The 27,061-nt window shown below is 43.2% G+C and overlaps 1 protein-coding gene across 11 annotated transcripts in view; it reads left to right on the top strand.

The window, feature by feature from the left end:
* Nucleotides 1-27,061, top strand: part of TCF12 (transcription factor 12) — a 358,827-nt gene that overhangs the window by 310,464 nt on the left and 21,302 nt on the right. For 3 of the 11 annotated variants that reach the window (XM_077263806.1, XM_077263808.1, XM_077263814.1), the window contains 8 exons: nt 5,218-5,323; nt 5,782-5,915; nt 6,089-6,233; nt 6,353-6,414; nt 9,825-9,903; nt 19,114-19,187; nt 21,171-21,242; nt 22,882-23,079. In XM_077263806.1, the coding sequence (XP_077119921.1) occupies nt 5,218-5,323; nt 5,782-5,915; nt 6,089-6,233; nt 6,353-6,414; nt 9,825-9,903; nt 19,114-19,187; nt 21,171-21,242; nt 22,882-23,079 (870 nt within the window). Of the gene's footprint in view, nt 1-949; nt 1,011-5,217; nt 5,324-5,781; nt 5,916-6,088; nt 6,234-6,352; nt 6,415-9,824; nt 9,904-19,113; nt 19,188-21,170; nt 21,243-22,881; nt 23,080-27,061 lie in introns of all 11 variants that reach the window. The other 8 variants (XM_077263810.1, XM_077263812.1, XM_077263815.1 and 5 more) reach the window with 4 other exon arrangements.

A 27,061-nucleotide genomic window follows, 5' to 3' on the forward strand; every position in this document is an offset into this window, starting at 1 on the left:
TTAATGCAAAAGCGACTGAGTTTGTAGAGTATCACTTTCCTCCTCACTCAGAGATATCTGCTTTATTGTGGGGGGTTTTGTGTTTTAATTTATTTCCCCTTTTGTGTGCATACAAATAAGTTCTATTCAAATATATAAATGGTGCCCTGCCGTTATCAGCGTTATTGTGAGTGCAAACATGAAGTCATTGCAGCCAAGTGTGACCATTCTTACTGTTCGGTCTTTTGTATTACATTTTTCAGTAGTTACAGGACCTATACCATGTAAATGGCCAGCCTTCCTATGTCTAACAGCCGGCCGCACACAGATGTGGGGACAATTAATAGCATTCACCTGTTAGATTTGGCAAGATGTAGATCTGCTTTAAGGGGCTATCGGAAGTAGAACGTGCTGGAAAAGTAAAGGAAACACTGCAAATGTTAAATACAGACTTAACGAAAAAATATATATTTTTCTGTTACCAACATAAGGGGGTTTTATGTCTACATTTGGTAAGCTGATTACCCTCTTCAACTGAGATAATGGATTTTCATGACCTGATGTGTTGTGCGGATGCAGCCCCTTTTGGCTACTAGGCCTTGTCATGTTTTAAAAAGACCTGCGGTGTATAGCCTTTCCTCTAAACTTCTTTCTAAAAAGTTAGAAGGTTTTAATAAAAATCGCCCAGTTTCAGGTGGACCCAAAATAAAGTATAATCCGGAGAACAGTGGAAATGTGCAGCCATGGACGCTCACACAAGTGTCATCGATCCGCTGCTTATGAACTAATTAAACCCGAGCTGATTGTTTGTCTGTGATCGGTGTGGTTTTACATGTGGCACTTTCAGACATGGCACCAAAGCTATATTGTTGTACTCGCTCGCATGATCAATGTAAAATTTCAAAGCTATCTGTTGATGGATATTACTGTCTGCACATACAACACGTGACTTTTTTAATCTATCTCATAGGTTATACAAAGCAAGGAGAAAAACTTGTGATCCCTCCATTAAATAGGAAACTTATTTGCAGGTGATTAGATGACAGACATCTGTTTTACATTTACAGGATTTTTTTTTTTTACAACTAATTTTTTTCTGTATTTTCCCCCTTCGAAGTTGTGTTTCTCCACATCTGGCTGTAATGAAATCTCTACAACCACATCACTCACTTTTGTGCTGCTCCAGCTCTTTGATGTGAATTATTGTAACTGGCACAAGTGCTGTCCATAATATGGCGGCTTTTTTTTCCTCTTTTTTTTTTTTAAGCACGTTTGCTTAACAGCAGTAAAATTATACTAATTCAAAAAGTATTTGTAAGCACTCAAGTATTTTCGAGCAGATGCTTTAAAAGATTTTTGCACCATCTGTAATTACAAGTTATACCTGTAAGGCTGTGTATCAGTAAAGAAATGTATCTTTTTTTTTTTTTTTTTTTTTAAGCATTACATTTAGAAAATTATTGTGAGGATCATGATTATTCAAATGTATTTTATGCTAAAGATTTGGTCAGGTTTTTGTATCCGAATAAAAGAGGAAGCTAACTACTATAAAGGCAAATTTGAAAGATTTGTAGTTCTTTTTTCATTGCCGTAAAACACATATTCAAAATTGGCACCAAATTAATACAGTGAGAGTAGCCTAAATATCTAGACACCCGAGTGTGCACCACAGGCCCCCTGCTGCATAAGTGAGACTGACCCATCATAAAGATTATATACAAAGTGCTGGCTAAAAGTATTTACAATGGCAACCTCCAATAAAGCTGTATAAATGTCACGTAGCTGGAGTATGCCACAGCTCTGATTAGTGCTGGCTCTAAGGGCTTGTTCACACCATCCTTTTTTTCCTGCGGATTTTTCAGGTCCTGATTTGGAAAACCCGCATTGCAAAACCGCGGTGGATTTCCCTGCGGTTTTTGGTGCGGTTTCTTCTGCGGATTCCACTGCGGTTTTCCAACTGCACTTTCCTATTGGTGCAGGTGGAAAACAGTTGCGGAATCCGCAGAAAGAAGTGACATGCTACTTCTTTTTTTCCGCAGAAAATCAGCGCGGATTTTCCAGCGGAAAAAAGGAAAGTGGGAACAGCGGATTTGGTTTTCCATAGTGTAACTTTGTACTGTACCCTGCATGGAAAATGTCTGCTGATCCGCAGCTGCAAATCCGCTGCGGATCCGCAGCAAAAACCGCAGCGTGTGAACATAGCCTTATACTCTAGGAATGAACTGTTCCTCGAATTAACCATATGTGATTTTCATTATTTTACAACTTTCAGCATTCTGCAAGTTCCTAACTGTCATACTTTGTTTGTGACATTGATAGATTAATATCCCGAAACCAGCCTTTTTCTTTAACATTTTAATATTTGTATAATTAAATAAATCAGATATTTTACTGAATAATATTAAAGGCTTATCATAAAGCAACTTTATTTTCCTATTAAAAAAAAAAGTTCCTACTAAAATTGCTTCAGTGCTAAGTCTGTGTTCACATATTGCAGTGGTGGTGCAGCCAAAACAGAACTATCCTGCAGATTTTCAGATAATTCAAAATTGAAAACCCACCATTTACAATAAAGCGGTTTAAAAATGTGGAATCCCATAGACTTTGCTATAAGAGTGCATGCTGATGCACTTTACATTCCTAATATGTTAACCAAGCTTAAGGCTAAGTTCACACATTGCGTTTTTGCTGCGTTATTTTTCTGCCGGCAAAACTTGCTCTCTTGGCAGTAAAAGCAGCTGCTTACTAAAAGCAGATTTTGCTGTGTTTTTTGCTGCATTTTTGTTGTGTCTTGTGCATGCTGATAAAGTTTAGTGGGCCCCTACACCCCCCCCCCCCCAAAAAAAAAAAAAAGAAAGAAATCTCGATGCAACATCCTTAAGGTTTTTGCACAAAAACGCAGCAAAGCCTGATACCTGCAGTTTTGCACTTACTCTTTGCTTTCTATGGGTGAAAAAACGCTGAAAGAAGTGACATGCTGCAGTTTGCAAAACGCAGCAGTTTTTCAAATCAGTCAGGAAAAAAAGTATGTGCATGAGATTTCTGAAATTGCTGGTGCTGCAAAACACAGCTTAGGGTATGTGCACACGTTCAGGTTTTTTCGCGATAAAAACGCTATAAAAACTCATTAAAAACGCATACATTATGCATCCTATCATTTAGAATGCATTCTGCATGTTTTGTGCACATGGTGCGTTTTTTCCGCGAAAAAAACGCATCGCGGTTAAAAAAAAGCAGCATGTTAATTAATTTTGCGGATTTTCCGCGTTTTTCCCGCAATTCTATGCATTTGGAAAAAACGCACAAAAAACGCGTCAAAAACACTCAAAAAACGCATGCGGATTTCTGGCAAAAATGTCCGGGTTTTGTCAGGAAAATTTCTGCAAGAAATCCTGACGTGTGCACATAGGCTTAAAATTAGTATTAAAAAACTCAGCAAAAACGCAATGTGTGATCATAGCCTAAAGGTGGCCAGACACTTTAGATTAATGTTGCCCAACCCTCTTTGACATTGTTTCTATAATGTTGGCTGTGTAGCCTTACCCTGATATTTTATGCGTCAGGTTTAGGTAATCCTATTAATTGTAAAACTCTGCCATAATAAATTCTACCTACATTAGACAGTTCTGGAAACTATGGGCTTCAGAAAAGGAAGGCAAACTGTTTTCTATTGGCCAGAATAACAGTTCTTTTTCTTCAGACCCTCTATGGACACTATATAAAAATGCGTTTACACTTGATATCTCCTAGTACATTCGACTAAGACCATTATCACTGTCCCCATTGGGGCTCATAATCTAGATTCCCTATCCGTATGTGTTTGGAGTGTGGGAGGAAACCGGAGTGCCCGGAGGAAACCCACGCAAACACGGGAAGAACATACAAACTCCTTGCAGATGATGTCCTTGGTGGGATTTGAACCCAGACCCCAGCGCTGCAGTGCTAACCACTGAGCCACCCTGCAGCTCATTTTTTGAATGTGCTTTTTTCAGATTGATTTGTTTATTAATTGGATATGAAGCAGGAAATAATTTAATTGAACAGTAGAAAACGCTCTCATTACAAACTTTTTGCAGTGTGTTGGGTAGAGTAGCTTGTGCAGTGACTACACCATGCCCTGGTCATGTATGTAGCCAGCGGATGTGAAGAAGAAACAGGCGTGTTTATATTTGTATTTGACTTCAGCATTTACTATGACAACAGAAAGGTTATTCATTACATTTCAGTGACTGTCACACTCCTCTTAAAGGGGCATGTTGAAATCCGTGTGTTCCCTGCTAAATAGAAAAACCCCAAACCTTCAGATAAACTGAGCTCATTTTCATGTGCTTAAATGTGTATAACCAATCTGCCTTGTGTGCAGTGATCAGTATATTAGAGCCGGTTTCTATTGGACCAAACTGACTTAGCATCACCATTCACAGGCAGTCCTAAACTGATTTGGCTGATCGCTCTCGCATGTGGGTTGTGGGCTTCAGAGTCTTCGTGTTGTTATCAAAATGCAACATTTTTGTTGCGTCTGACCACTATCTCCTTTAGTCTGGAATCACATGTGCAGTTTATGATTCAGTTTTGTTTTGTTTGTTTTTTTAATTCCGAATTCACAAGTGTATTATACCAGATTCAACACTCCTGTGTATGGAGGATTGGGGGGAGAGCTGCTGACTAATGATTCGCTGGACCATCTTTCTGCCAACATCTATCTATTGTATACTGGGCCCCTAACTTACCATTACGGTTCCGAACATATTTTCTTCATATTTCTGCTCTGCCTATCTAATTTAGAATATGTACATTTCCTGGGTATTTGTGTGTAGTTAATAAACCTTTACTGCTAATATTACTACCGTACTTTCTTTCTTCCTTCCTTCTTTCTTTTGTTACTGTGAATATTTCGGGACACATTTGCTCATCGTTGGCTGCTTCACAGATTACTCTACAATCTGAGGGTTTCAGAAAGTCTTTAATTAAATGCTACAGACAATACTCAATATGTCCTGTCCATGTTAACCAATATTTCACTTATTTGTACCTTGGTAACTTGCAGAGTGGAAGAAAGACTGATAATAATTCTGAACGTTATATAGAGATTTGATAATCTACTTTGTCTTGTATAGTCCAGTTTTATTTATTATACTATTTTAATACACAGGAATTTATCATATTTATCTGTATTAGGTCTCTGTGTTGCATGATAATCCTTTTAGTTTTTCTAATTTTCCAATGATTTTATTTCAGGTCTATGCACCCTCTCCAGGTTCCGATGATTTCAATAGGGAGTCTCCAAGCTACCCATCCCCTAAACCACCCAGCAGTATGTTCGCTAGCACTTTCTTTCTGCAAGGTTTGTATTATAGTGGCGATGCTCTAACTCATAAAACTCATGTAGCCAGTTTTCTTTTATTCTGATCATAAAGAGCTATAATTCTGAAAGTTTTTGTGCTTTTAAAAAGCCGCTAGAATGTTCTGAATGGGTTAAAAGATATAAGTAGCAATGCCCACAAATCTTTACTTTCTTCTTCGGGATCTGTGACCACTGCAGCTAATCAATGCCTGAGGTACATCATTACTCTGAGGCCTGTGATTGACTGAGCAGCCATCAAAGAAATAGTTTCTCACCTTGTGTAATATAATGACCATTCATAATGTCACATTATTACTAGGAACAATGAGTATTGTACTTTACTCTCTTCATAGGTTACTAACAGCTCATTTGAACAATTTCATTTTTTTTCATCTTTTAAACCTCTTTTTTTAACTTGCATTTTGGCTAGTTACTTATTGGTATTAATCATTTTATAGATGGCAACCATAACTCCTCAGAGCTATGGAATTCCTCGAATGGGATTGGCCAGCCTGGCTACGGTGGAATGATGGGCAATTCATCTACTCATATGCCCCAGCCAAATAATTATGGCAGCCTACATGACCGCTTGGTAAGATAAATTAAAAGGTGGGATCACTCGATCAGATGACTTTTATATTAAAAATTGTGTTGTTTTTTTTTTGTTTGTTAATAGTGAGTTTTTATAATTATTTTAGCACTTTATCTCCAAAAACTTGTTAATGATTTAAAAAAAGAATCTAATCTTCTGTGTCCTCCATTCAGAACTATCCACCACATCCAGTTTCACCAACAGACCTAAATGCCAGTCTTCCGCCAATGTCCAGCTTCCATCGAGGTGGTACCACTAGTTCCTCCTATGTTTCCTCTTCCCACACCCCACCCATCAATGGATCAGACAATCTCTTGGGTAAGTTTTCATTTATAACATTCCTTCTCTGCAGAATTTATGTTTGGAAAATATCCTATTAGTAAAATATGTTATTTACTGCACACTAGTATTATATCAGCTTACTTCTACTATTATAGGCAGAGGTAATGCAGCCGGAAGCTCCCAGACTGGAGATGCACTTGGAAAAGCTCTGGCATCTGTGAGTATTTGTGTATATGGAGGGTGTGTATATGGAGGGTGGTATTGATGCAGATAAAATCACATTTTCATTATTAGCCCTAATAGTTTTCGGAGTGGTTTGTGTATACTATTTGAGCCTGCCGTTTTTGCCATATCATACAGGCTTCTAGAAGTATCTGTGCAATGCGGTGTTTTCTCCATTTTTTTAATGATGCATGACCTTCTGAAGGAAACAGCTGTCTGTCCTAAAGGTACCTTCACACGAAACGACATTATAACGATATCGCTAGCAATCCGTGACGTTGCAGCGTCCTCGCTAGCGATATCGTTTCGTTTGACACGCAGCAGCGATCAGGATCCTGCTGTGATGTCGCTGGTCGCTGAATAAAGTCCAGAACTTTATTTGGTCGTCCGATCGCCGTGTATCGTTGTGTTTGAAAGCAAAAGCAACGATACCAGCGATATTTTACACTGGTAACCAGGGTAAACATCGGGTTACTAAGCGCAGGGCCGCGCTTAGTTACCCGATGTTTACCCTGGTTACTAGCGTAAAATGTAAAAAAAACAAACAGCACATACTCACATTGCGTCCCCTGCAGTCTGCTTCCTCCTCTGACTCAGCGCCGCAAAGTGAAAGTGAAAGCAGCACAGCGGTGACGTCACCGCTCTGCTCTCACTGTACGGCGCTCAGTCAGTCAGGAAGTGGACGCAGGGGGACGTGAATGTAAGTATGTGCTGTTTGTTTTTTTTAGATTTTACGCTGGTAACCAGGGTAAACATCGGGTTACTAAGCGCGGCCCTGCGCTTAGTTACCCGATGTTTACCCTGGTTACCAGGGGACCTCGGCATAGTTGATCGCTGGAGAGCGGTCTGTGTGACAGCTCTCCAGCGACCAAACAGCGACGCTGCAGCGATCGACATCGTTGTCGCTATCGCTGCAGCGTCGCTTCGTGTGAAGGTACCTTAAGAGTATCACTTTTCTCATGGAATGCAGCCTGGGAGTTGTTAAATGAAAGCTCCGCTCATACGCGGTCTTGCCCATTAATGCTGGATGTATTCATAATCCAAGTGTTTGCTGTAAACTTTGTAAGACCCCTTCCCAGACTGCTGAGACGCACATACTTTTTCAGTGTTTTAGATATAAACAAAAAATGATTTACATCCGTTTTTTGGCATATTTACAAATCCTTTTTAGCAACTATATAAAGAGATTACACATATGTTATGATATGTTTTATTTCAGTGTAGTTACTACAGTTTGTTAAACCTAAATTTTGGTTAAAAAAAATGCATAATGCTGTTTGAGTTTATTAATATTGTTCAGACCATGAAGCATCCTTTATGTGCTCTTGTGTCTCTTCCCTTCCGTTTGTGGAATTTTCTAAACCATCCCAAATTCATTCTAATAAAGAGGCATAGATGCTTATTCTGTGTGCTGGGTGGGCTCTGGTTGTCATGGTGACTTGATTTTGTCATCCGGTTTTGTAGCAGGGTGGGTAGCAGTCAGGTCATTCCATAAATCACTGCTGTCATTTCCAGTGGAGATGCATTCCATCTGTTCTATGAATGCAAGCCATAGTCGGTCACATCCATTTTTTGTTTTCCGGGGTCTGTTTTTTTATTACCATTAACTGCATAATATTTTAGGACCTTGATAGTACTGATTAAGAATGATTGAGGAAATCTGAAGATTAGGTCGCCCTTATGAGATGACAATATGAAGGAGAGCAAAGCCCTAAAAATGAATGTCAATGATCCAAAATACACAACACTGCTTGTGTGTTGCTGTTAAACACACATTTTCTGCGTTCCTTTCATGTGTAGAAGATCAGAAGATGAAGCATTTGTTCTTCAGTTTAGGTATTAAAGAGCATACCGAATACGATGTGATTAAACATGTAAGGCCAGATAATACATTTGCAAAGGTTCTTTTATTTTAGGTTTAAGCCTGGATAATTGTGGTCTTAATCTCAGGGTAGCCAAGAAAGAGAATTGTACATGAAAGTATTTACACAAAGTTCCCAAAGCCCTGTGGATTATGCATTAGTTTGGATAATGAACTAGTGTAGATGGGAAGGAAAGAAAATCTGGGTATTTGTGCCATTTCTAATGTGTTTCCCTGAACGGTTGCCAAATAATAACCCTTTAAGATTGTGCCCGTGGAGGGTTATATGAAGGGAAGGAACATCTGGTTTATTTCATTGCCTAATGCCAAATCAAAACATTTAGGCTTTAATTTTGAGAAGATCAAACAGGAGCGTTGTTTAACATAGTCGATTATATCAAACGTCTTTGCGATACCTTATGTTTCAAGCATGTTCTAACGTATTCTGCTGTCGAAGTAATTAAGTGGCCAGTGGTTTTGAGCACAAAGAAAATTGGATTTTGGGGAAGTGAACTTTAAAATGCAATCCATGAATTAAGTTTCTTTGTAGCTTCGAGACTCTATGAAATTACCATAACAAAGGGCAACTGAAATGTACACCCCAGTGTTTAAAAAATTGGACTAACCGCTCATGGTTTGGCTCTGTAGGCTTTCCTTTGTGTGGCTATTGTCTCTGTCCTCTTTCATTAGGCTTGGGCATATTGGCACCCCACTGATCGGAATGGACCATGACTGATGGGAGGAGGGCTCTTGTTTGTTGCTAGAAAATAAGTGAGGTTGCCATTTAGACTCAGCAGAAGGTGTAAGGATTGTTCATATTGGTCATTTAAAGCGGCACACGGCATGGACTGAATACAGAATGAGACCTCTACATTTCTGGTAATATCATTAAAGGACTTTGGGGCAATTTGAGGCATTTAACAGACATGGCATATGTTGTGTGAGGGCTTTCTCCTTCATATTAGGAATTGTAAACATTAGTATTTCTGTGTCTTCACTGGGCGTTATAATAAAGCTTCAAGGCATGGCATCACTCAGATGTGACTTTTTCTATACATAACTTGTTGCTCATGACATGAGAGGAGGTGAAATTGGTGTGGAGCTTTTTTTCTTCTTTGTGCACATACTGTATTCACTACACAGTACACATCCTTACAAGAATAAGTGAGCCTACACTGATGTAATTTCTCTGTTTTGTTATTTGTTTTTTCTTTTCCCCTATTTGTGAAAATTGGGAAAGAAGGCATCTCCTTTATTTTATGTCAACAGTCTTGACCATGACCTAAATTGTCTTTTGAAGAGTTTCTGGACCCTAGCTAGAGGCTTCCATAGTGAAAGGCAGCAGTGTTGCTGTGCATTTCATGTTCAGGAAACTTGTCAGTGCTTCTATCTGCGGTGGGATTAATAGTGTTATAGTGTTGCCTCGCGTACAGTGCAGGGCCAATATTATTAATGTGTGACGGTACATGAAAATTACGGTATTTCGTTTTCAACTCATGCAAATCTTATTTGTTAACAAGAACCTGCCTTCTGATTTCTCCTAGATTTATTCTCCTGACCACACCAGCAGTAGTTTTCCATCAAATCCTTCAACCCCTGTTGGGTCTCCATCTCCTCTTCCAGGTAGGTTTTTTTTTTAGCCAAATTTTAATTTTCTTAATTTTTTTCCATAGTGTTGGAATACATAGTGTTATAAGAAAGGTGCATATTGTTGTGGATTCTTGCACTAACAACTATTGGTGTATAATCACTGCAGACCATGGACAGAAAACCAGTGGAAAGTCTTCGTTTTCGGTGTTTTCATATTTATTTATATATTTATTTCTGCTATTAAAAAAACTGCAGGACCCTCGTCCATCAGCTGTAGAGTATTCCATGGCCGCTGGACAAGAACTCTGTGAAACCACCTCCTGCCTGTTGTAATCTCCGGCGCCTCTTCTGATTTGTCGGCCTGGTGTGATATCATTGTTGTTGCATGTCGCTACTGTTAAAGGTGATGGGGAGGCTGGCAGATAGAAGGTGGTTCACAGGGCTCCTCTCCATCGGCCTCCGAACACTGATGTTTCAGTTGGACCAGGGTCATGCAAACCGATTTGCTTATCTCTACTGATTCCCGTTTTTATCTTAATTGGGAAAAACTGCAATAAAACGCTTAGATAATATACATGCTGCACATTTAAAGAAAACAGTAAACAAATTGAAGGAAACAAGTGGACCATGATATTTTAGAACTGTTGTTTTGCGGTTATTGTGAATTGTTACGTTAAGCAGCCTACCTGCTTATTTGAATGATTACGATAATTTCCATGTACATAGGGGACTGATATGTGGCAACTTTTCCACAGTAGATTTACACCTGGAAAATCAGCCTCTTACTACAGTACCAAAATTTCAATAAATCCACTAAGGTATTTGACATCCGCAAGATGTCCGTTTATGCTGTGTGTTTACTGCAGATTTCACCCAGTGATCCTGTAATTATTGCTTTGGGTGAAATTCGTGGCAAATCTGGCATTTCTCCAATAAAATCTGTAGCTTTTTATTTGCTGTTGCAGAAAGCCTGTAATAGGTCAGTCTGACATAGCCTAAAAGTTGTTGTCCCAAAACCTTTTGTATTTGGGGTGGATTGCTTTGATGTTGTTTGTCTTTAGTTGGCCCCTGCAGCTTATGAAAGATTGGATACGTTTCTGAATAGATTTGAGTGTGAGAACCTTGTTATGAAGCAGGTTAGGCAATAAAGCGCAGTACAAACGCACGGCTCTTCAAGGTAGATTTGCAGAAGCTCCCACTGCAAACCAAGTTACACAAGAAGAGTTCATTTTCTGACCTGCTTACATTTTTCTGCTCGCAGTTGTTGTGTTGGCTGCAATCATAGTATGCATCTAGTAATCACAGAGGGGACCACACTATGGTGAATGTCAGCGTTTTGTTTTGCTGTGATCTGAAATATAATATATGTATATAACATATAATATGTGTGTGTGTATATCTGTCTCTCTCTCTATATCTATAATATAACGCTGGGAGCGTCACTCTGTCCGAAGCCTCTATAGACTGCGCAAGCGCACGCGCCGGCGCAGTCTAGGCCCCACAGAGCGACGCTCCCAGGAGATCGCGGTATGCGTAAACACTGAACGCTCACCGCGATCTCCAACGGAGAAGCAGGGACCGCCAGGAGGGTAAGTATGATATATTTACCTGTCCCGTTCCTCCGTTGCGCGCTGCCCCTCCGTCCTCCGGTCCACATCCTCTGCCTGTGACGTTCACAGTTCAGAGGGCGCGATGACGCGCTTAATGCGCGCCGCCCTCTGACTGAACAGTCACAGGCAGAGGACCCGGAAGACAGACCGGCGCGCAGCGCTGGATCAGGGCCAGGTAACTATAGCAAGTGCCGGGGGCCTGAGCTAGCGGCGACTCCGGCACCTGACCCCCACAGCGCGCCGGTGTCCCCGCCTGCTCAGGCCCCCAGCACCGCCGCGCACAGCCTGAGCCACCGCACCCAGCACGGCCTGAGCCACCGCACCCAGCACGGCCTGAGCCACCGCACCCAGCACGGCCTGAGCCACCGCACCCAGCACGGCCTGAGCCACCGCACCCAGCACGGCCTGAGCCACCGCACCCAGCACGGCCTGAGCCACCGCACCCAGCACGGCCTGAGCCACCGCACCCAGCACGGCCTGAGCCACCGCACCCAGCACAGCCGCCCACAGCCACGCACAGCCGCCGCACCCAGCACAGCCTGAGCCACCGCACAGCCTGAGCCACCGCACCCAGCACAGCCACGCACAGCCGCCGCACCCAGCACAGCCACGCACCACCGCCGCACCCAGCACAGCCACGCACAGCCGCCTGCGCTCAGCACCGCCACGCACAGCTGCCCGCGCTCAGCTCCGCCACGCAAAGCCACCCACGCACAGCACAGCCACATACAGCCGCCCGCACTCAGCACAGCCGCCTGCACTTAGCACAGCCGCCCGCACTGATGGGGGCGCAGGATGGAGCAGCACATGATAGGGTGGAGCAGCACATGACAGGATGGGGGCGCAGGATGGAGCAGCACAGCCACCGCACCCAGCACAGCCACCGCACCCAGCACAGCCGCCCGCACCCAGCACAGCCTGAGCCACCGCACCCAGCACAGCCACGCACAGCTGCCGCACCCAGCACAGCCACCGCACCCAGCACAGCCACGCCCACCCAGCACGGCCACGCACAGCCGCCTGCACTCAGCACAGCCACGCACAGCCGCCTGCACTCAGCATAGCCACGCACAGCCGCCTGCACTCAGCACCGCCACGCACAGCCGCCCGCACTCAGCACCGCCACGCACAGCCGCCCGCACTCAGCACCGCCACGCACAGCCGTCCGCACTCAGCACCGTCACGCACAGCCGCCCGCACTCAGCACCGCCACGCACAGCCGCCCACGCACAGCATAGCCACGCACAGCCGCCGCACCCAGCATAGCCACGCACAGCCGCCGCACCCAGCACCGCCACAAACAGCCGCCGCACCCAGCACAGCCACGCACAGCCGCCCACACCCAGCACAGCCACGCACAGCCGGCCACACCCAGCACAGCCGCCCGCACCCAGCACAGCCTGAGCCGCCGCACCCAGCACAGCCGCCGCACCCAGCACAGCCGCCGCACCCAGCACAGCCGCCGCACCCAGCACAGCCACCGCACCCAGCACAGCCACCGCACCCAGCACAGCCACGCCCACCCAGCACAGCCACGCACAGCCGCCCGCACTCAGCACCGCCACGCACAGCCGCCCGCACTCAGCACCGCCACGCACAGCCGCCCATGCACAGCAGCCACATACAGCCGCCGCACCCAGCATAGCCACGCACAGCCGCCCGCACCCAGCACCGCCACGCACAGCCGCCGCACCCAGCACAGCCACGCACAGCCGCCCGCACCCAGCACAGCTGCCCGCACCCAGCACAGCCGCCTGCACTCAGCACAGCCGCCCACAGCCACGCACAGCCGCCTGCACTCAGCACCGCCACTCACAGCTGCCCGCACTCAGCACCGCCACGCACAGCCGCCCACGCATAGCACAGCCACATACAGCCGCCCGCACTTAGCACAGCCGCCCGCACTGATGGGGTGCAGGATGGAGCAGCACATGATAGGGTGGAGCAGCACATGACAGGATGGGGGCGCAGGATGGAGCAGCACAGCCACCGCACCCAGCACAGCCACCGCACCCAGCACAGCCACCGCACCCAGCACAGCCACCGCACCCAGCACAGCCACGCACAGCCGCCCGCACCCAGCACAGCCACGCACAGCCGCCCGCACTCAGTACCGCCACGCACAGCCGCCCGCACCCAGCACAGCCACCTGCACCCAGCACAGCCACGCCCAGCCGCCCGCACCCAGCACAGCCACGCCCAGCCGCCCACGCACAGCACAGCCACATACAGCCGCCCGCACTCAGCACAGCTGCCCGCACTCAGCACAGCCGCCCGCACTGATGGGGGCGCAGGATGGGAGCACATGACAGGATGGGGATGCAGGATGGAGTAGCACATACCAGGATGGAGACCATATACCAATATAAATGCTCGCCACCCGGGCGTAGAACGGGTTCAATAGCTAGTATTAATATAATATATATATCGTATATATAATAATTTTGTGTCACACATAAACCATTGTCATTCCTGGAAGTTAATTGTGTGTATTCTTCATTATTTATAACTTGGGAAGCTGTCCTGAATGGATGGGAGTATGATAGTTATCTGATGTATGAATAATGAACTGCGGGTGACTGGCTGCTCCCGCACTCCCACTTCAGCTGTCTAGTAAAATGTGAACAGCTGTTCTACTAGACAGGCCACAGAAAGCCCCATTGACATTTTTTTCCATTGTATAAGGAAACAGCCATCATTAACTTCAGGGTGATGTAACATGACTCCTTCCTAATGCATTAATAGCATTACTTGCATTCAAACGTGAAGATTTGCGTTATAATCAAATTATCGTAAGCAAATAGTTGTAATTAAGTTAAGAGCATCATCCCATGTCTCATGTAGAAGCCCTGTCAGCTTAGGTTTAGATGTTCTGATCCTGTGATCCTGAAATTCTTACTTTTGGTAATGTTGTAGACGTTATGCTAGTAATATCTTAAAATTCAGCCTGTCTCATGGTTTGGCTCCAGCTGAATGGCCTCATGATTATTTGCCTGGTTATAATAAATTATCACTGATCCTGCTCCCCCTAATGATTTGGTGGTACTAGATTTACGGTACTTCATCATCAGTCATAAATAACACTGATGCTATCAGTCAGTGTATTCCATAAATATTTTAGTTTTGTTACTATTCCTCACAATGCATTTAGATGCCAAATATAACCCATAAAGGTTAGATAGACCGAGTCTTAATCACTTGGGCATTACACTGCAGTATTATCTCCTAACTCGTATCCTGTGGAGGATAGTTTTGGCTTAATTAATTAATATTAATTTGGCTTAAAAATAATTAAATCTGTAAAACTCTGCATTTAAACACATTAATTTTAACTATTTTCGTTATTGCGATTTCACCAGTAGTTTGTCCGATTGTTTCTTTTCCCGACACCGCAATAAATATTCTTCAGCATTAGGCTGAGGCTACATGGCAATGTGTATCCTATGGCTGCAAAGCTCACACAAGTCACGCGACCTAAAACATTTGTGCATCTGGTATCTAGGACTTGCTGTGACACAATTGTTTTAGCGATACAATTTTGCTATTAAAAAAAAAACAACTGCCAAGTTGTGGTAAAGTCAAAACCAACTCGCATTGACGTCTACAGCAAGTGAGTCGCTTATGACCGGCAACAGAAGTTTCAGCACATCTAAAAACATTTGATTCTGTCATGGTAGGTTGCGTTATGTAAAATCATTATAGAAGATGACGCAATTTGCCACCGCGATCGCACTGTCTCGCGACCACACTGACTTGTTTCACATGTTGCCTTGTAGCCCTGGCCTTATTGTTTAGATAAGGTCAAAGTCAAATCCAACCGCCAATCCCATCTGACCAGGCCAGTAGGACTCTAGGCTGTCCTAATGGATATGATTAGTTTGGCCCAATATTTCAGGAACACCTTGTTGGTGACTTAAGGTACCTTCACACTAAGCGACGCTGCAGCGATATCGACAACAATGCCGATCGCTGCAGCGTCGCTGGAGAGCTGTCACACAGACAGCTCTCCAGCGACCAACTATGCCGAAGTCCCCGGGTAACCAGGGTAAACATCGGGTTACTAAGCGCAGGGCCGCGCTTAGTAACCCGATGTTTACCCTGGTTACCAGCATAAATGTAAAAAAAAAAACCAGTACATACTTACATTCCGGTGTCCGTAACGTCCCCCGGCGTTTGCTTCCTGCACTGACTGTGAGTGCCGGCCATAAGGCACAGCACAGCGGTGATGTCACCGCTGTGCTCTGCTTTTACTTTACAGCCGGCACTCACAGTCAGTGCGGGAAGCAGACGGCAGGGGACGTGTGACAGACAGCAGAAGGTGAGTATGTACTGTTTGTTTTTTTAACTTTTACAATGGTAACCAGGGTAAATATCGGGTTACTAAGCGCGGCCCTGCGCTTAGTAACCCGATATTTACCCTGGTTACCTTTGTAAAACATCGCTGGCATAGTTGCTTTTGGTGTCAAGCACGACGATACACGCCGATCTGACGACCAAATAAAGTTCTGAACTTTCAGCAACGACCAGCAATATCACAGCAGGATCCTGATCGCTGCTGCGTGTCAAACACAACGATATCGCTATCCAGGACGCTGCAACGTCACGGATCGCTATCGTTATCGTTGTAAAGTCGCTTAGTGTGAAGGTACCTTTATTGCCTGACTTCTTTATTATGTAATGAGAGTAAATTCGCCAACATGTGATAACACTACTTATCAGAAGATCTCATATCCCTGCTCTAAGCAGGTCCTGCAATGAATCTACACTGCTCAAAAAAATAAAGGGAACACTTAAATAACAGAATAGAACTCCAAGTAAATCAAACTTCTGTGAAATCAAACTGTCCACTTAGGAAGCAACACTGTTTGACAATCAATTTCAGATGCTGTTGTGCAAATGGAATAGACAACAGATGGAAATTATTGGCAATTATCAAGATACATACTCAATAAAGGAGTGGTTCTGCAGGTGGGAACCACAGACCACATCTCAGTACCAATGCTTTCTCGCTGATGTTTTGGTCACTTTTGAATGTTGGTTGTGCTTTCACACTCGTGGTAGCATGACACAGACTCTACAGCCCACACAAGTGGCTCAGGTAGTGCAGCTCATCCAGGATGGCACATCAATACAAGCTGTGGCAAGTCAGTGTAAAGTGTAGTGTCCAGAGGCTGGAGGCGCTACCAGGAGACAGGCCAGTATAACAGGAGACGTGGAGGGGGCCGTAGGGCAGCAGCAACCCAGCAGCAGGACCGATACCTCAGCCTTTGTGCAAGGAGGAGCACTGCCAGAGCCCTGCAAAATGACCTCCAGCAGGCCACAAATGTGCATGTGTCTGCACAAACGGTTAGAAACCGACTCCATGAGGATGGTCTGAGTGCCCGATGTCCACAGATGGGGGTTGTGCTCACAGCCCAACACCGTGCAGGATGCTTGGCATTTGCCACAGAACACCAGAATTGTCAAATTCGCAACTGGAGCCCTGTGCTCTTCACAGATGAAAGCAGGTTCACACGGAGTTCATGTGACAGATGTGACAGAGTCTAGAGATGCTGTGGAGAGCGATCTGCCTGCAACATCCTTCAGCATGACTGGTTTGGCAGTGGGTCAGTAATGGTGTGGGGTGGCATTTCTTTGGAGGGCCCACAGCCCTCCATGTGCTAGCTAGAGGTAGCCTGACTGCCATTAGGTACCGAGATGAGATCCTCAGACCCCTTGTGAAACCATATGCTGGTGCAGTTGGCCCTGGGTTCCTCCTAATGCAGGACAATGCCAGACCTCATGTGGCTGGAGTGTGTCAGCAGTTCCTGCAAGATGAAGGCATTGAAGCTATGGACTGGCCCGCCCGCTCCCCAGACCTGAATCCGATTGAACACATCTGGGACATCATGTCTCGCACCATCCACCAACGTCACGTTGCTCCACTGACTGTCCAGGAGTTGGCGGATGCTTTAGTCCAGGTCTGGGAGGAGATCCCTCAGGAGACCATCCGCCGCCTTATTAGTGGCATGCCCAGGCGTTGTAGGGAGGTCATACAGGCACGTGGAAGCCACACACCCTACTGAGCATCATTTCCTTGTCTTGAGGCATTTCTACTGAAGTTGGATCAGCCTGTAACTTCATTTTCCACTTTTATTTTGAGCATCATTCCAACTCCAGACCTCCGTGGGATACTAGTTGTGATTTACGTTGATAATGTTTAGGTGTTGTTTTTCTCAACACATTCCACAATATAATGAATAAAGATTTACAACTGGAATATTTCATTCAGTGATATCTAGGATGTGGGGTTTTTAGTGTTCCCTTTATTTTTTTGAGCAGTGTATATGAAATGTATGCCTAGAATGGATTTGTGTCTTCACTGTTATGTTTATAAAAAAAAAAAAAAAATAGAAAAAAAATAGGTTAAAAACATCAAAAGCCTGTACTGGTGAAAAGTGGAGCAGCTTCCCTTCCTAATTAACCAGACCCCATCTTTTTCTTCAGAGTTAATTTGTAGAGAAACCCCACAATTTAGTTATTTGCTACGAGCAACTGTGTCACTTTTCATATTTTTAAACATGGGGTAAAAGGAAAGAGAAGTTGAACTACTTTCTGGGCACTTGTGTGTCAGTTGATTCCTAGTGATGGATTTGGAAGATTCACCTGATGTAATGAATTAGAACTTGCACAGCATAGAGAATGGTTGAATGATGGGCGGCAGCTGCAGCCGAAACGAGCCGTGCCAAACTGCGCTTCTGAATCAACACATCCATGTAATGAGGAACACAAAGGCATGTTTTCAGAAGCCAGTGCTCTTTCCATTGCTGCCTTTTCTCACTATCTGTATTGGGAGGTGGACGCAGAATGTATGTGCAGAAATATGTAAAATGTGTGTGCAAATTTCCTTGCTGAACAAACTGCACGGAGACTTTTAGCTATCAAGTGTTTGTAAAATTTGTTATGGTGTTTTCTCTCAATTGTGTCATTGCAGATGTCTTGTCTTTATGCGGAGCGTTTCTTTCAAATGATATTCATTTGTGGAAAGCCCAAAAAGGAGTTTGTAATAAACATATTCCTCCTTTCCCAGGCACAGTTGTGATTGAAGAAACGTACCCATAGGCCTTTACTTTGATGTGCTTTTCTGATTTTCAGTGGTATATCCATAATTTATTAATGTTGTTGCTGCATTATTCATCTGGTGAGGTTATGCGGAAAGTGAATTCTGAGCACATAAATCATTTATGTTGTCTTCCTCGCTGGTAGGAGATGGCGCTTATTCAGAAAGCTTCAATGGCCTTTTCACAAGCATATTGTCTTTAATACTTCCCAAGTGTTTTACAGACGAGTAGTATCAAAATGAGACATGTTCATACAAGTGACAGAAATAAAATGTGTGTGTGTATACTCCGTAAGTGTTCATGTAATATTTCATCGTCTAGTGTGGGTCTGCTGATGCTCGGGTCATACAAAAAAGTAGTAAACCATCAGGGTATTTTTTTTTACAAGTTCACGGAATAAAAGTGACATTTTTAATATTTTTTTTCCTTTTAAATGTAATATTTTGAATGACATTTTTAACTACTTAAATCTTTTGCTAGTAAGTGATTAGTGTTCTTTTTTTCAATCTCTAATCCCAATGTTGTTCCTTCAGGTGCCAACCAGTGGTCTAGACAAGGAGGGCAAACACCTTCTTCTCCCACCTATGAAAATTCACTTCACTCCCTGGTAAGGGAAATGGAATTGTTATCATACACGAACTGTGCTTTTCAAGTCCTTACATTTTTTATAGCTGTCCATTCAGTGAGGAAACCAACCATATGATGTTACAGATACATTCTTAGCAAGCAAATGGCCTGGTTTGGGTGAACAATATAAAACATATAGGGTGTGTCTGTCACCATCTGTTCCCTGTCGTCAAATCTTCCATTGGAGAGACAGCTGCTGCTAAATTACTGTTATGGGAGGCCAGTATCCTTCCATAAACCCACTGCTAATTTGCCGCGAGCGGGCGGGTTTGTGATAGAGCATGAGTTATTAGAATTGAAGGTGTTTTGCTACAGTTTAAAGGTAGAGAATGTGACCTGTGAAATGCTTTCTACCTAATACTACTATTTGAGCAGAATGCACCATTTTGCTAACAACCTTTTTTTTCCCCAAATGATTGTTTTTTAAAGTCACTTATTCTTTATCATTAATCTAGGTGGCCCAATGAATGTAAGGACATTTATTGAAGAGTCACCTTTGTCTGCAGAAAACTTGGCTGCTTTATTTCAGAAATGATTGTAGCTGAGCTGCAATACCATGCTTAATCCATGTTTAGGGGGTGCACTATTTCTGAAAGAAAGTAGCCATGTTTTTCTAATCCTGTTCAACCTCTTTTAACGGTACCTGTCATCAGATTCATGCTGCCCGAACTACTGGTATCAACAATCCGACATTGGCTTCTCTATTCCACCCAGAGTCATAGTTTGAGAGGACCACATCGGACTAGTCCGATTTCTCCCTATAGTCGCCTGTTGACTTTTCACAGGCTGTTTTCTTTCAAATGTCGCAGCATTTTAAAGTAAAATATACTGGACTGAAATTAGTGTCTTGTATGGCTGCTTGTGGTTGGGGCAGCATGAATCGAACAGGTTTACTTTAAGTACTGAACACTAAACCTACAATGGGGCAGATTTGTAGTTCTATGGTGTTCATACACTGATTGAAAAAACCTGGTTTTTTTTATGAACGCTATGTTTATGTAGCACCTTTTCCAATTTGGAAAATTCATGTGCATTCATTAACATTCTTCACTAGTTTTCTAGTTCACTCTGATGTGGCATTGAACCACATGCACAGTGAGCCAGTATTCCAACTCTTTTAAAGGGAATTTGTCAGTTTGAACCCTCAGACTTCTTAACCATTTCTATGCGCATGTAGCCCGGATAAAATTTAACTCATTGTGGTACCTTTATATTTTTATTGCGTTGGCTGAATCTAGATAAATCCCCATTTTATTGCAATATACAAATGAGTTGATAAGTGCATTTGGCAGGGGAATGACGAAACTCTGCCTCTTCAGTTATTAACTTTTTTGGTGTCTCCCTCTGTCAGTTGATCCCTAGCTGATTTTGCCTGTTATATCAGGTGCCAGACAAATAGTTGCGCACCTTTTCAGATGAGTGGTCTATTGACTTCTACGCCTGTGCCCTCAGAAAAGCAAGTTACTGCACAGAAACAAAAAGAACCCTGATCTGCACAGGTGCGCAATTTGCGATAAGTGCATTCTTCCGCCCACTGCACTTAATCAGTCATTTGCATACTGCAAAAAGCGATTTATTGAGATTCAACATTCGCATATAAATGATTTAGTGGGGGGTCAACCTTGCTTCCAAATTCACTTTAAATTGCCATTATATGCATTATTTTAGGCATTTCATAAAACATCATACTTTTCTGAATAATCATTCCTCAATATTTCCCCTACTTTGTTTGATAGGCTTGGCAGAGTACTAGGTCTTATTCTTCACCATTTATTTTGAAGTTTGTTTTTACACACCATGGAGATTTTTTCCATCTGTAGATTTTTTTTTTGCCTTTCTCTACAGACTTCTGCATTAACTTGACTAACATTTCAAGCAGATTAGCACTTCACTTATTTCCTCCTTTGCCCTTTAATTTATCATAACTTTTGCTCTGCTTCTTGTTCTGTCTTGACTTTGCCAGAAAAATCGCGTTGAACAGCAACTCCACGAGCATTTGCAAGATGCTATGTCATTCTTAAAGGATGTCTGTGAGGTAGTAGTATTTCTCTTCAGCCGGTGCCTCCTCTTTGTGACCGTGTATTCCTTTCTCAGTTTACTTTTCCCACGCTTTGCATGTTAGATTTTTTTTTTTTTACTACTAAACACCCTATTTTGCAATCCTTTTGTGTAGCTTTTTAGTAACTGCATGCATATCTATGTGTACCTAGGTATATGTTGTATAGGCAAGAGTTGTATAGCCATAGAAAACATGATATTGTAAGATGTTTGCAGTTTGGTGCAGATCGCAGAGGACAATCTTTCATGGTCACTGATGTAAAATACTGCATTATTGTCAAAACTGGTCTATAAATCTGCAAACACTAATGATCTATCCGCTCCAAGTCTACAATATATTTAATCAATGCCCTAAAAAGTTGTCCATTGTGGCCTGTGGACATAGAAAAATACATGGACATTCCATTGATGGCTAATTACATCTGCTCCATGTCGGCTGGAAACTCACATTGAGTCTTTTTTTTCTTTCGCTAAAGTCCATCCAGCAGGATGGAGGAACACGAAGTCCTTGCTTTATATTTTCTGTTCTTTCTGGAATCACTTTGGCTCAAAAAATGATCCGAAGGGCTTATATTGTAGCAAGAGGTTAGACTCCAAATAAAACAATCAAAACATTTATGCAGCGATGCTAATAAGCCATACTTATGCTCTACCTAATATTGGCCTTACGCAATGATTAGGTTTTAGTGGCCGCCTAACACCAGAGTAGATGGGGGCCAGACACCTGCAGGACATCACTGATATTGCCAGTGTTAATGTAGCGCTAACTGAAAGCCTTGTATTGTACCTTGTGGAAATAGTGACCTTGACTAAAGCCAGGAATATTACCTGGGTTCCCATCTGAAGGCTTTTCTGCTCCATTCATGTTAGATAATTTGGATTTGTAAAGAAAAACTTTTACACAGTTGCATGCACTAAATTCCGTATAACATTTGGAAATCGTTTTACACTCTATTCACATGGCGTTTCTGGTTTATAATTACAACTGACATGTGCCAGAACAACGTCCTTTTAGTCCATCTTGGTTTGGGGGATTTGCATCTGCGTTTTTTTTTTTAAGCTGTAGTGAAAAGTTGTCGAACTCAATAATGTGGCAATTTATAAAGACACTTTTCTATAATGGGGGAGCCTATGCGACATGTATGTTACAGTCGCACACGTTTGCTGTTAATGTTTGGGAAACCTTTCCTGTTCCAAAACGAATCCAGAAACACTATGTGAAGGGAGCCTTAAATGTATGTTTGCCCTCTAAGCTGAGCGAAATAATGTGGTGAATACTCTGTAACACTACAAAGTAGATCTTTCATTTCTAAATATTTAATGATAGTGGCTACTATTATTTGCATGTTTTATATAAGTAGATATTGTGTCTTCTTTAGCTTTTGTTTTCTCCCCACGTTTTTTGTGTAGAAAGGATTGCTCCCATACACGACCTCCATTATAAACAGACATGAAGTGCACGTTTTGGAATAGAGTTCCACAATGTCTTCCATTTCTAGTTTGTTCCTTATGATGCTTGAAGTGGCATTGCTGGGCAGTTAGCGTGGTATAATAAAAAATGTAATCTATTAAAGTAAACAGCTGGCAATAGTCTTGGCCTTTTATTGCCTTTCCAGCAGTCTCGAATGGAGGATCGTCTAGATCGGCTTGATGATGCAATACACGTACTGCGGAACCATGCAGTCGGACCCTCCACAAGCATGCCCGCTGATATACACAGTTTACTGGGGGCGACACACAATGGACCCATTGTAAGCCTGACTTCAAATTATGGGACAGCTGGACTAGTACCAAACAGTCGACAGACATCAATGGTAAGTCTAGTGTTTTGGTATTTTACAGTAAATATGGCTGATCTTGTTGTGTAACTTTTGACTACTATGCAAGCATGGAAGAAAAATGCTTCATAGTTTAGGAATGCATTAAGTTTATTAATAACTTGCATTGCTATCTTTTTAGACACACTGACAAGATTACGTGGGGACACCTGCTACTAACTTCAAATTTGAGGTGCACATTTAGCCAGAAGTGAAGACTAAAAATGAATAGCTTGCACACTCTGACCTTGTCAGTGGCCCATAAAATCCTGCTTTGCCATGCGCCGAAAGCAGACACTTTCTGCAGAGTATATTTTAGCTTATACATGCATTTTTTCCAGATGTGTAATAATTGGCAGAACATTTTTCTCCTTGAAATACTGTGCAGAGAGATTGAATAGGAAAAGCAGTCAAGAGGGACTGAATTTCTAGCGTTCTGGTCTGGAAAAGCTGTTTATTGTAAATTGGAACTAGACTTCAATAGCAGATGCTGGCAGTATGCAGCTTGAATGTGAATGTCGGTTTGTGCAGGCCTAAAATTTTTAACTCGGCCCCCTCCCCCAGCCCCCCACTCCCCTCTAATTCTTACAAAAATGAAAAGGGACAGAGCACAGCTGTAGTGGAAGTAACACTGGAAAGGAAACAATTTTAGATTAATACCAAACCCGTGTAAAATAATTCATTCCATCTTTGTTAAAGGTATTGGAAGAGTTTGAGGGTGGAAACCGGAAGAATAAGTGAAAAGTAGATTTCACAATTATTTTTGCCTGCACAGTTTAATTCTACTGTATGAAAATTTGATGTGTGAGACTAAGATCTGGGTCCGTGTATACACAATAGAAGCCTGGAACCAAATTTATTGGCACCGGTAAAAGTAGTTTATTCTTAAAAATAAACTAAGGAATGCATGCGATAGTAAAAGGATGGCTGTCCCTTGTATGCCGAGCTCATGAAGTGCATGCGTGTAAATCCTGATACCGCCAGATAAGCAGTCAGATATCTTTTATGTAATTTGTGATTCGTTTTTTAAGTAGCTTTACAGGCAACATATTTGAATTCTGAGAAGTGAAGCTTATTTTTTCCTAATGTCTTCTCATGTTGCATTTTTTAAGTTACATTGTGCTTAAATTAAATTTAGCAAAAGTAGATCATCTTGGCAGAAGATGCTGGGAACATCGGTGCATTTTCTTCCACTAATCAATTAGTTTACACAAATCTTTTATTCAATCCCTAAATGATAGAAAGTACTGTTTAATATATTTTTCTAATTACTGTACAAAATATACATATATGTACAAATGTATTGGGACACAGACCCATTACATCTGCAGGAGCTTCTGTGACATTCAATAATGATTCTAAATAAATAGGCAATAATATGGATTCCCTTTGTAGCGTTAGTAGCTTCCACTCTTCTGAAAAGGCTTAAGGTACCTTCACACGAAACGACTTTGTAACGATATCGCTAGCGATCCGTGACGTTGCAGCGTCCTGGCTAGCGATATCGTTTAGTTTGACACGCAGCAGCGATCAGGATCCTGCTGTGATGTCGCTGGTCGCTGAATAAAGTTCAGAACTTTATTTGGTCGTCCGATCGCCGTGTATCGTTGTGTTTGACAGCAAAAGCAACGATACCAGCGATATTTTACACTGGTAACCAGGGTAAACATCGGGTTACTAAGCGCAGGGCCGCGCTTAGTAACCCGATGTTTACCCTGGTTACCAGTGTAAAATGTAAAAAAAACAAACAGTGCATACTTACATTCGCATCCCCCGCCGTCTGCTTCCCACACTGACTGAGCGCCGCAAAGTGAAAGTGAAAGCACAGCGGTGACGTCACCGCTGTGCCCTACTACTGCCGGCGCTCAGTCAGTCAGTCAGTACAGGAAGCGGATGCCGGGGGACGCGAATGTAAGTATGTACTGTTTGTTTTTTTCACATTTTACGCTGGTAACCAGGGTAAACATCGGGTTACTAAGCGCGGCCCTGCGCTTAGCAACCCGATGTTTACCCTGGTTACCCGGGGACCTCGGCATCGTTGGTCGCTGGAGAGCGGTCTGTGTGACAGCTCTCCAGCGATCAAACAGCAACGCTGCAGCGATCGGCATCGTTGTCGCTATCGCTGCAGCGTCGTTTCGTGTGAAGGTACCTTTACTACAAGATTTTGGAATGTGACATGTTGAGATTGGATTAGAAGGACTTGCTCTCAATCTCCATTCGAGTTAATTCCAAAGGTGTTTGATGGGGTTGGGGTCAAGGCTTTTTTTGGCCAGTCACATTCTTCTTATTATTATTATTATTTATTTATATAGCATCATTGATTCCATGGTGTTGTACATGAGAAGGGGGTTTCATCAAAATACAAATATCACTTACAGTAGACAAGCTAACAAAGGTAGACCGGTACAGAGATAGAGGACCCTGCCCTTGCTGGCTTAAGGCCCCGTCACACATAGCGACGCTGCAGCGATACAGACAACGATGCCGATCGCTGCAGCGTCGCTGGGGAGCTGTCACACAGACCGCTCTCCAGCGACCAACGATGCCGAGGTCCCCGGGTAATCAGGGTAAACATCGGGTTGCTAAGCGCAGGGCCGTGCTTAGTAACCCGATGTTTACCCTGGTTACCAGTGTAAAATGTAAAATAACAAACAGTACATACTCACCTTCGCGTCCCCCGGCGTCCGCTTCCTGCACTGACTGAGCGCCGGCCCTAACAGCAGAGCGGTGACGTCACCGCTGTGCTGTGCTTTCACTTTACGGCCGGCAGTCAGTCAGTGCGGGAAGCAGACGACAAGGGACCTGACGGACACCGGAATGTGAGTATGTAGTGTTTGTTTTTTTTTTACATTTACGATGGTAACCAGGGTAAACATCGGGATACTAAGCGCAGCCCTGCGCTTAGTAACCCGATGTTTACCCTGGTTACCAGTGAAGACCTCGCTGAATCCGTGTCACACACACCGATTCAGCGATGTCAGCGGGACCTCAACGACCAAAAAAAGGTCCAGGCCATTCCGACACGACCAGCGATCTCACAGCAGGGGCCGGGTCGCTGGTACGTGTCAAACATAGCGAGATCGCTACTGAGGTCGCTGTTGCGTCACAAAACTTGTGACTCAGCAGCGATCTCGCTAGCGATCTCGCTATGTGAGACGGGGCCTTTACTTATACATTCTACATTCTTATAACCAAACCAAATTAACCCAGCCATGCCTTCATACACCTTGCTTTATACACTGAGGATCAGTGAGGCTGGAACAGAAAAGAGCGTTCCCAAAACTGTTCCCACATAGTTGGCCGCAAATTGTCTAAAATTCTAAAATGTATTTGTATGCTGAAGCATTAAGATTTCCCTTTACTAGAATTGAAGGGACTAAGCAAACAACTGAAGAACAGCTCCATAGCATTATCGTTATTAGTATCATTCTCCTGGCATTTGCCAAACCCAGACTTCTCCATCTGACGTGCAGTATAAACCATCCCTCCACAGAAGGTGTTTTTGCCGCAACGCAGCCCAGTGGCGACATGCTTTTCACCACTCCATCTAACACTTGGCATTGTGCTTGGTGATAGAAGGCTTTAATGCAACTTCTCGGCTTTCAAAACCCATGCAATGAAACTCCTATTTTTGTATTGATTAATGCCAGAGGAGGCTTGGCGCTCTGCAGATATTGAGTCAGCAGAATGTTTGTGACTTGCATGCACAACTCTGAATTCTAGCAGAACTGGAGAAAAAAAGCCTTAAAAAAATGGCATCTGTGAAAGGTTGTCTTAAAATAAAGAAATATTTAATACACCAAAAATAAAAGCTTGGTGATAAAGTCAGGAAATTCTGCAATTATGACAACTTAAAAAAAGGAAAAAAAAAGTTTTTCTCTGTACACGCATGAAAATTGCATTTAGTTTTTCTTGTTTTGTTTTATCGTTTTTTTTTGCTTTACAAAATCTGCAAAATTTTTGTTTAAATTGCAGATAA

The sequence above is a fragment of the Ranitomeya variabilis genome, chromosome 5 (genome assembly GCF_051348905.1).
Source record: "Ranitomeya variabilis isolate aRanVar5 chromosome 5, aRanVar5.hap1, whole genome shotgun sequence".
In the NCBI taxonomy this organism is placed as follows: Eukaryota; Metazoa; Chordata; class Amphibia; order Anura; family Dendrobatidae; genus Ranitomeya; species Ranitomeya variabilis.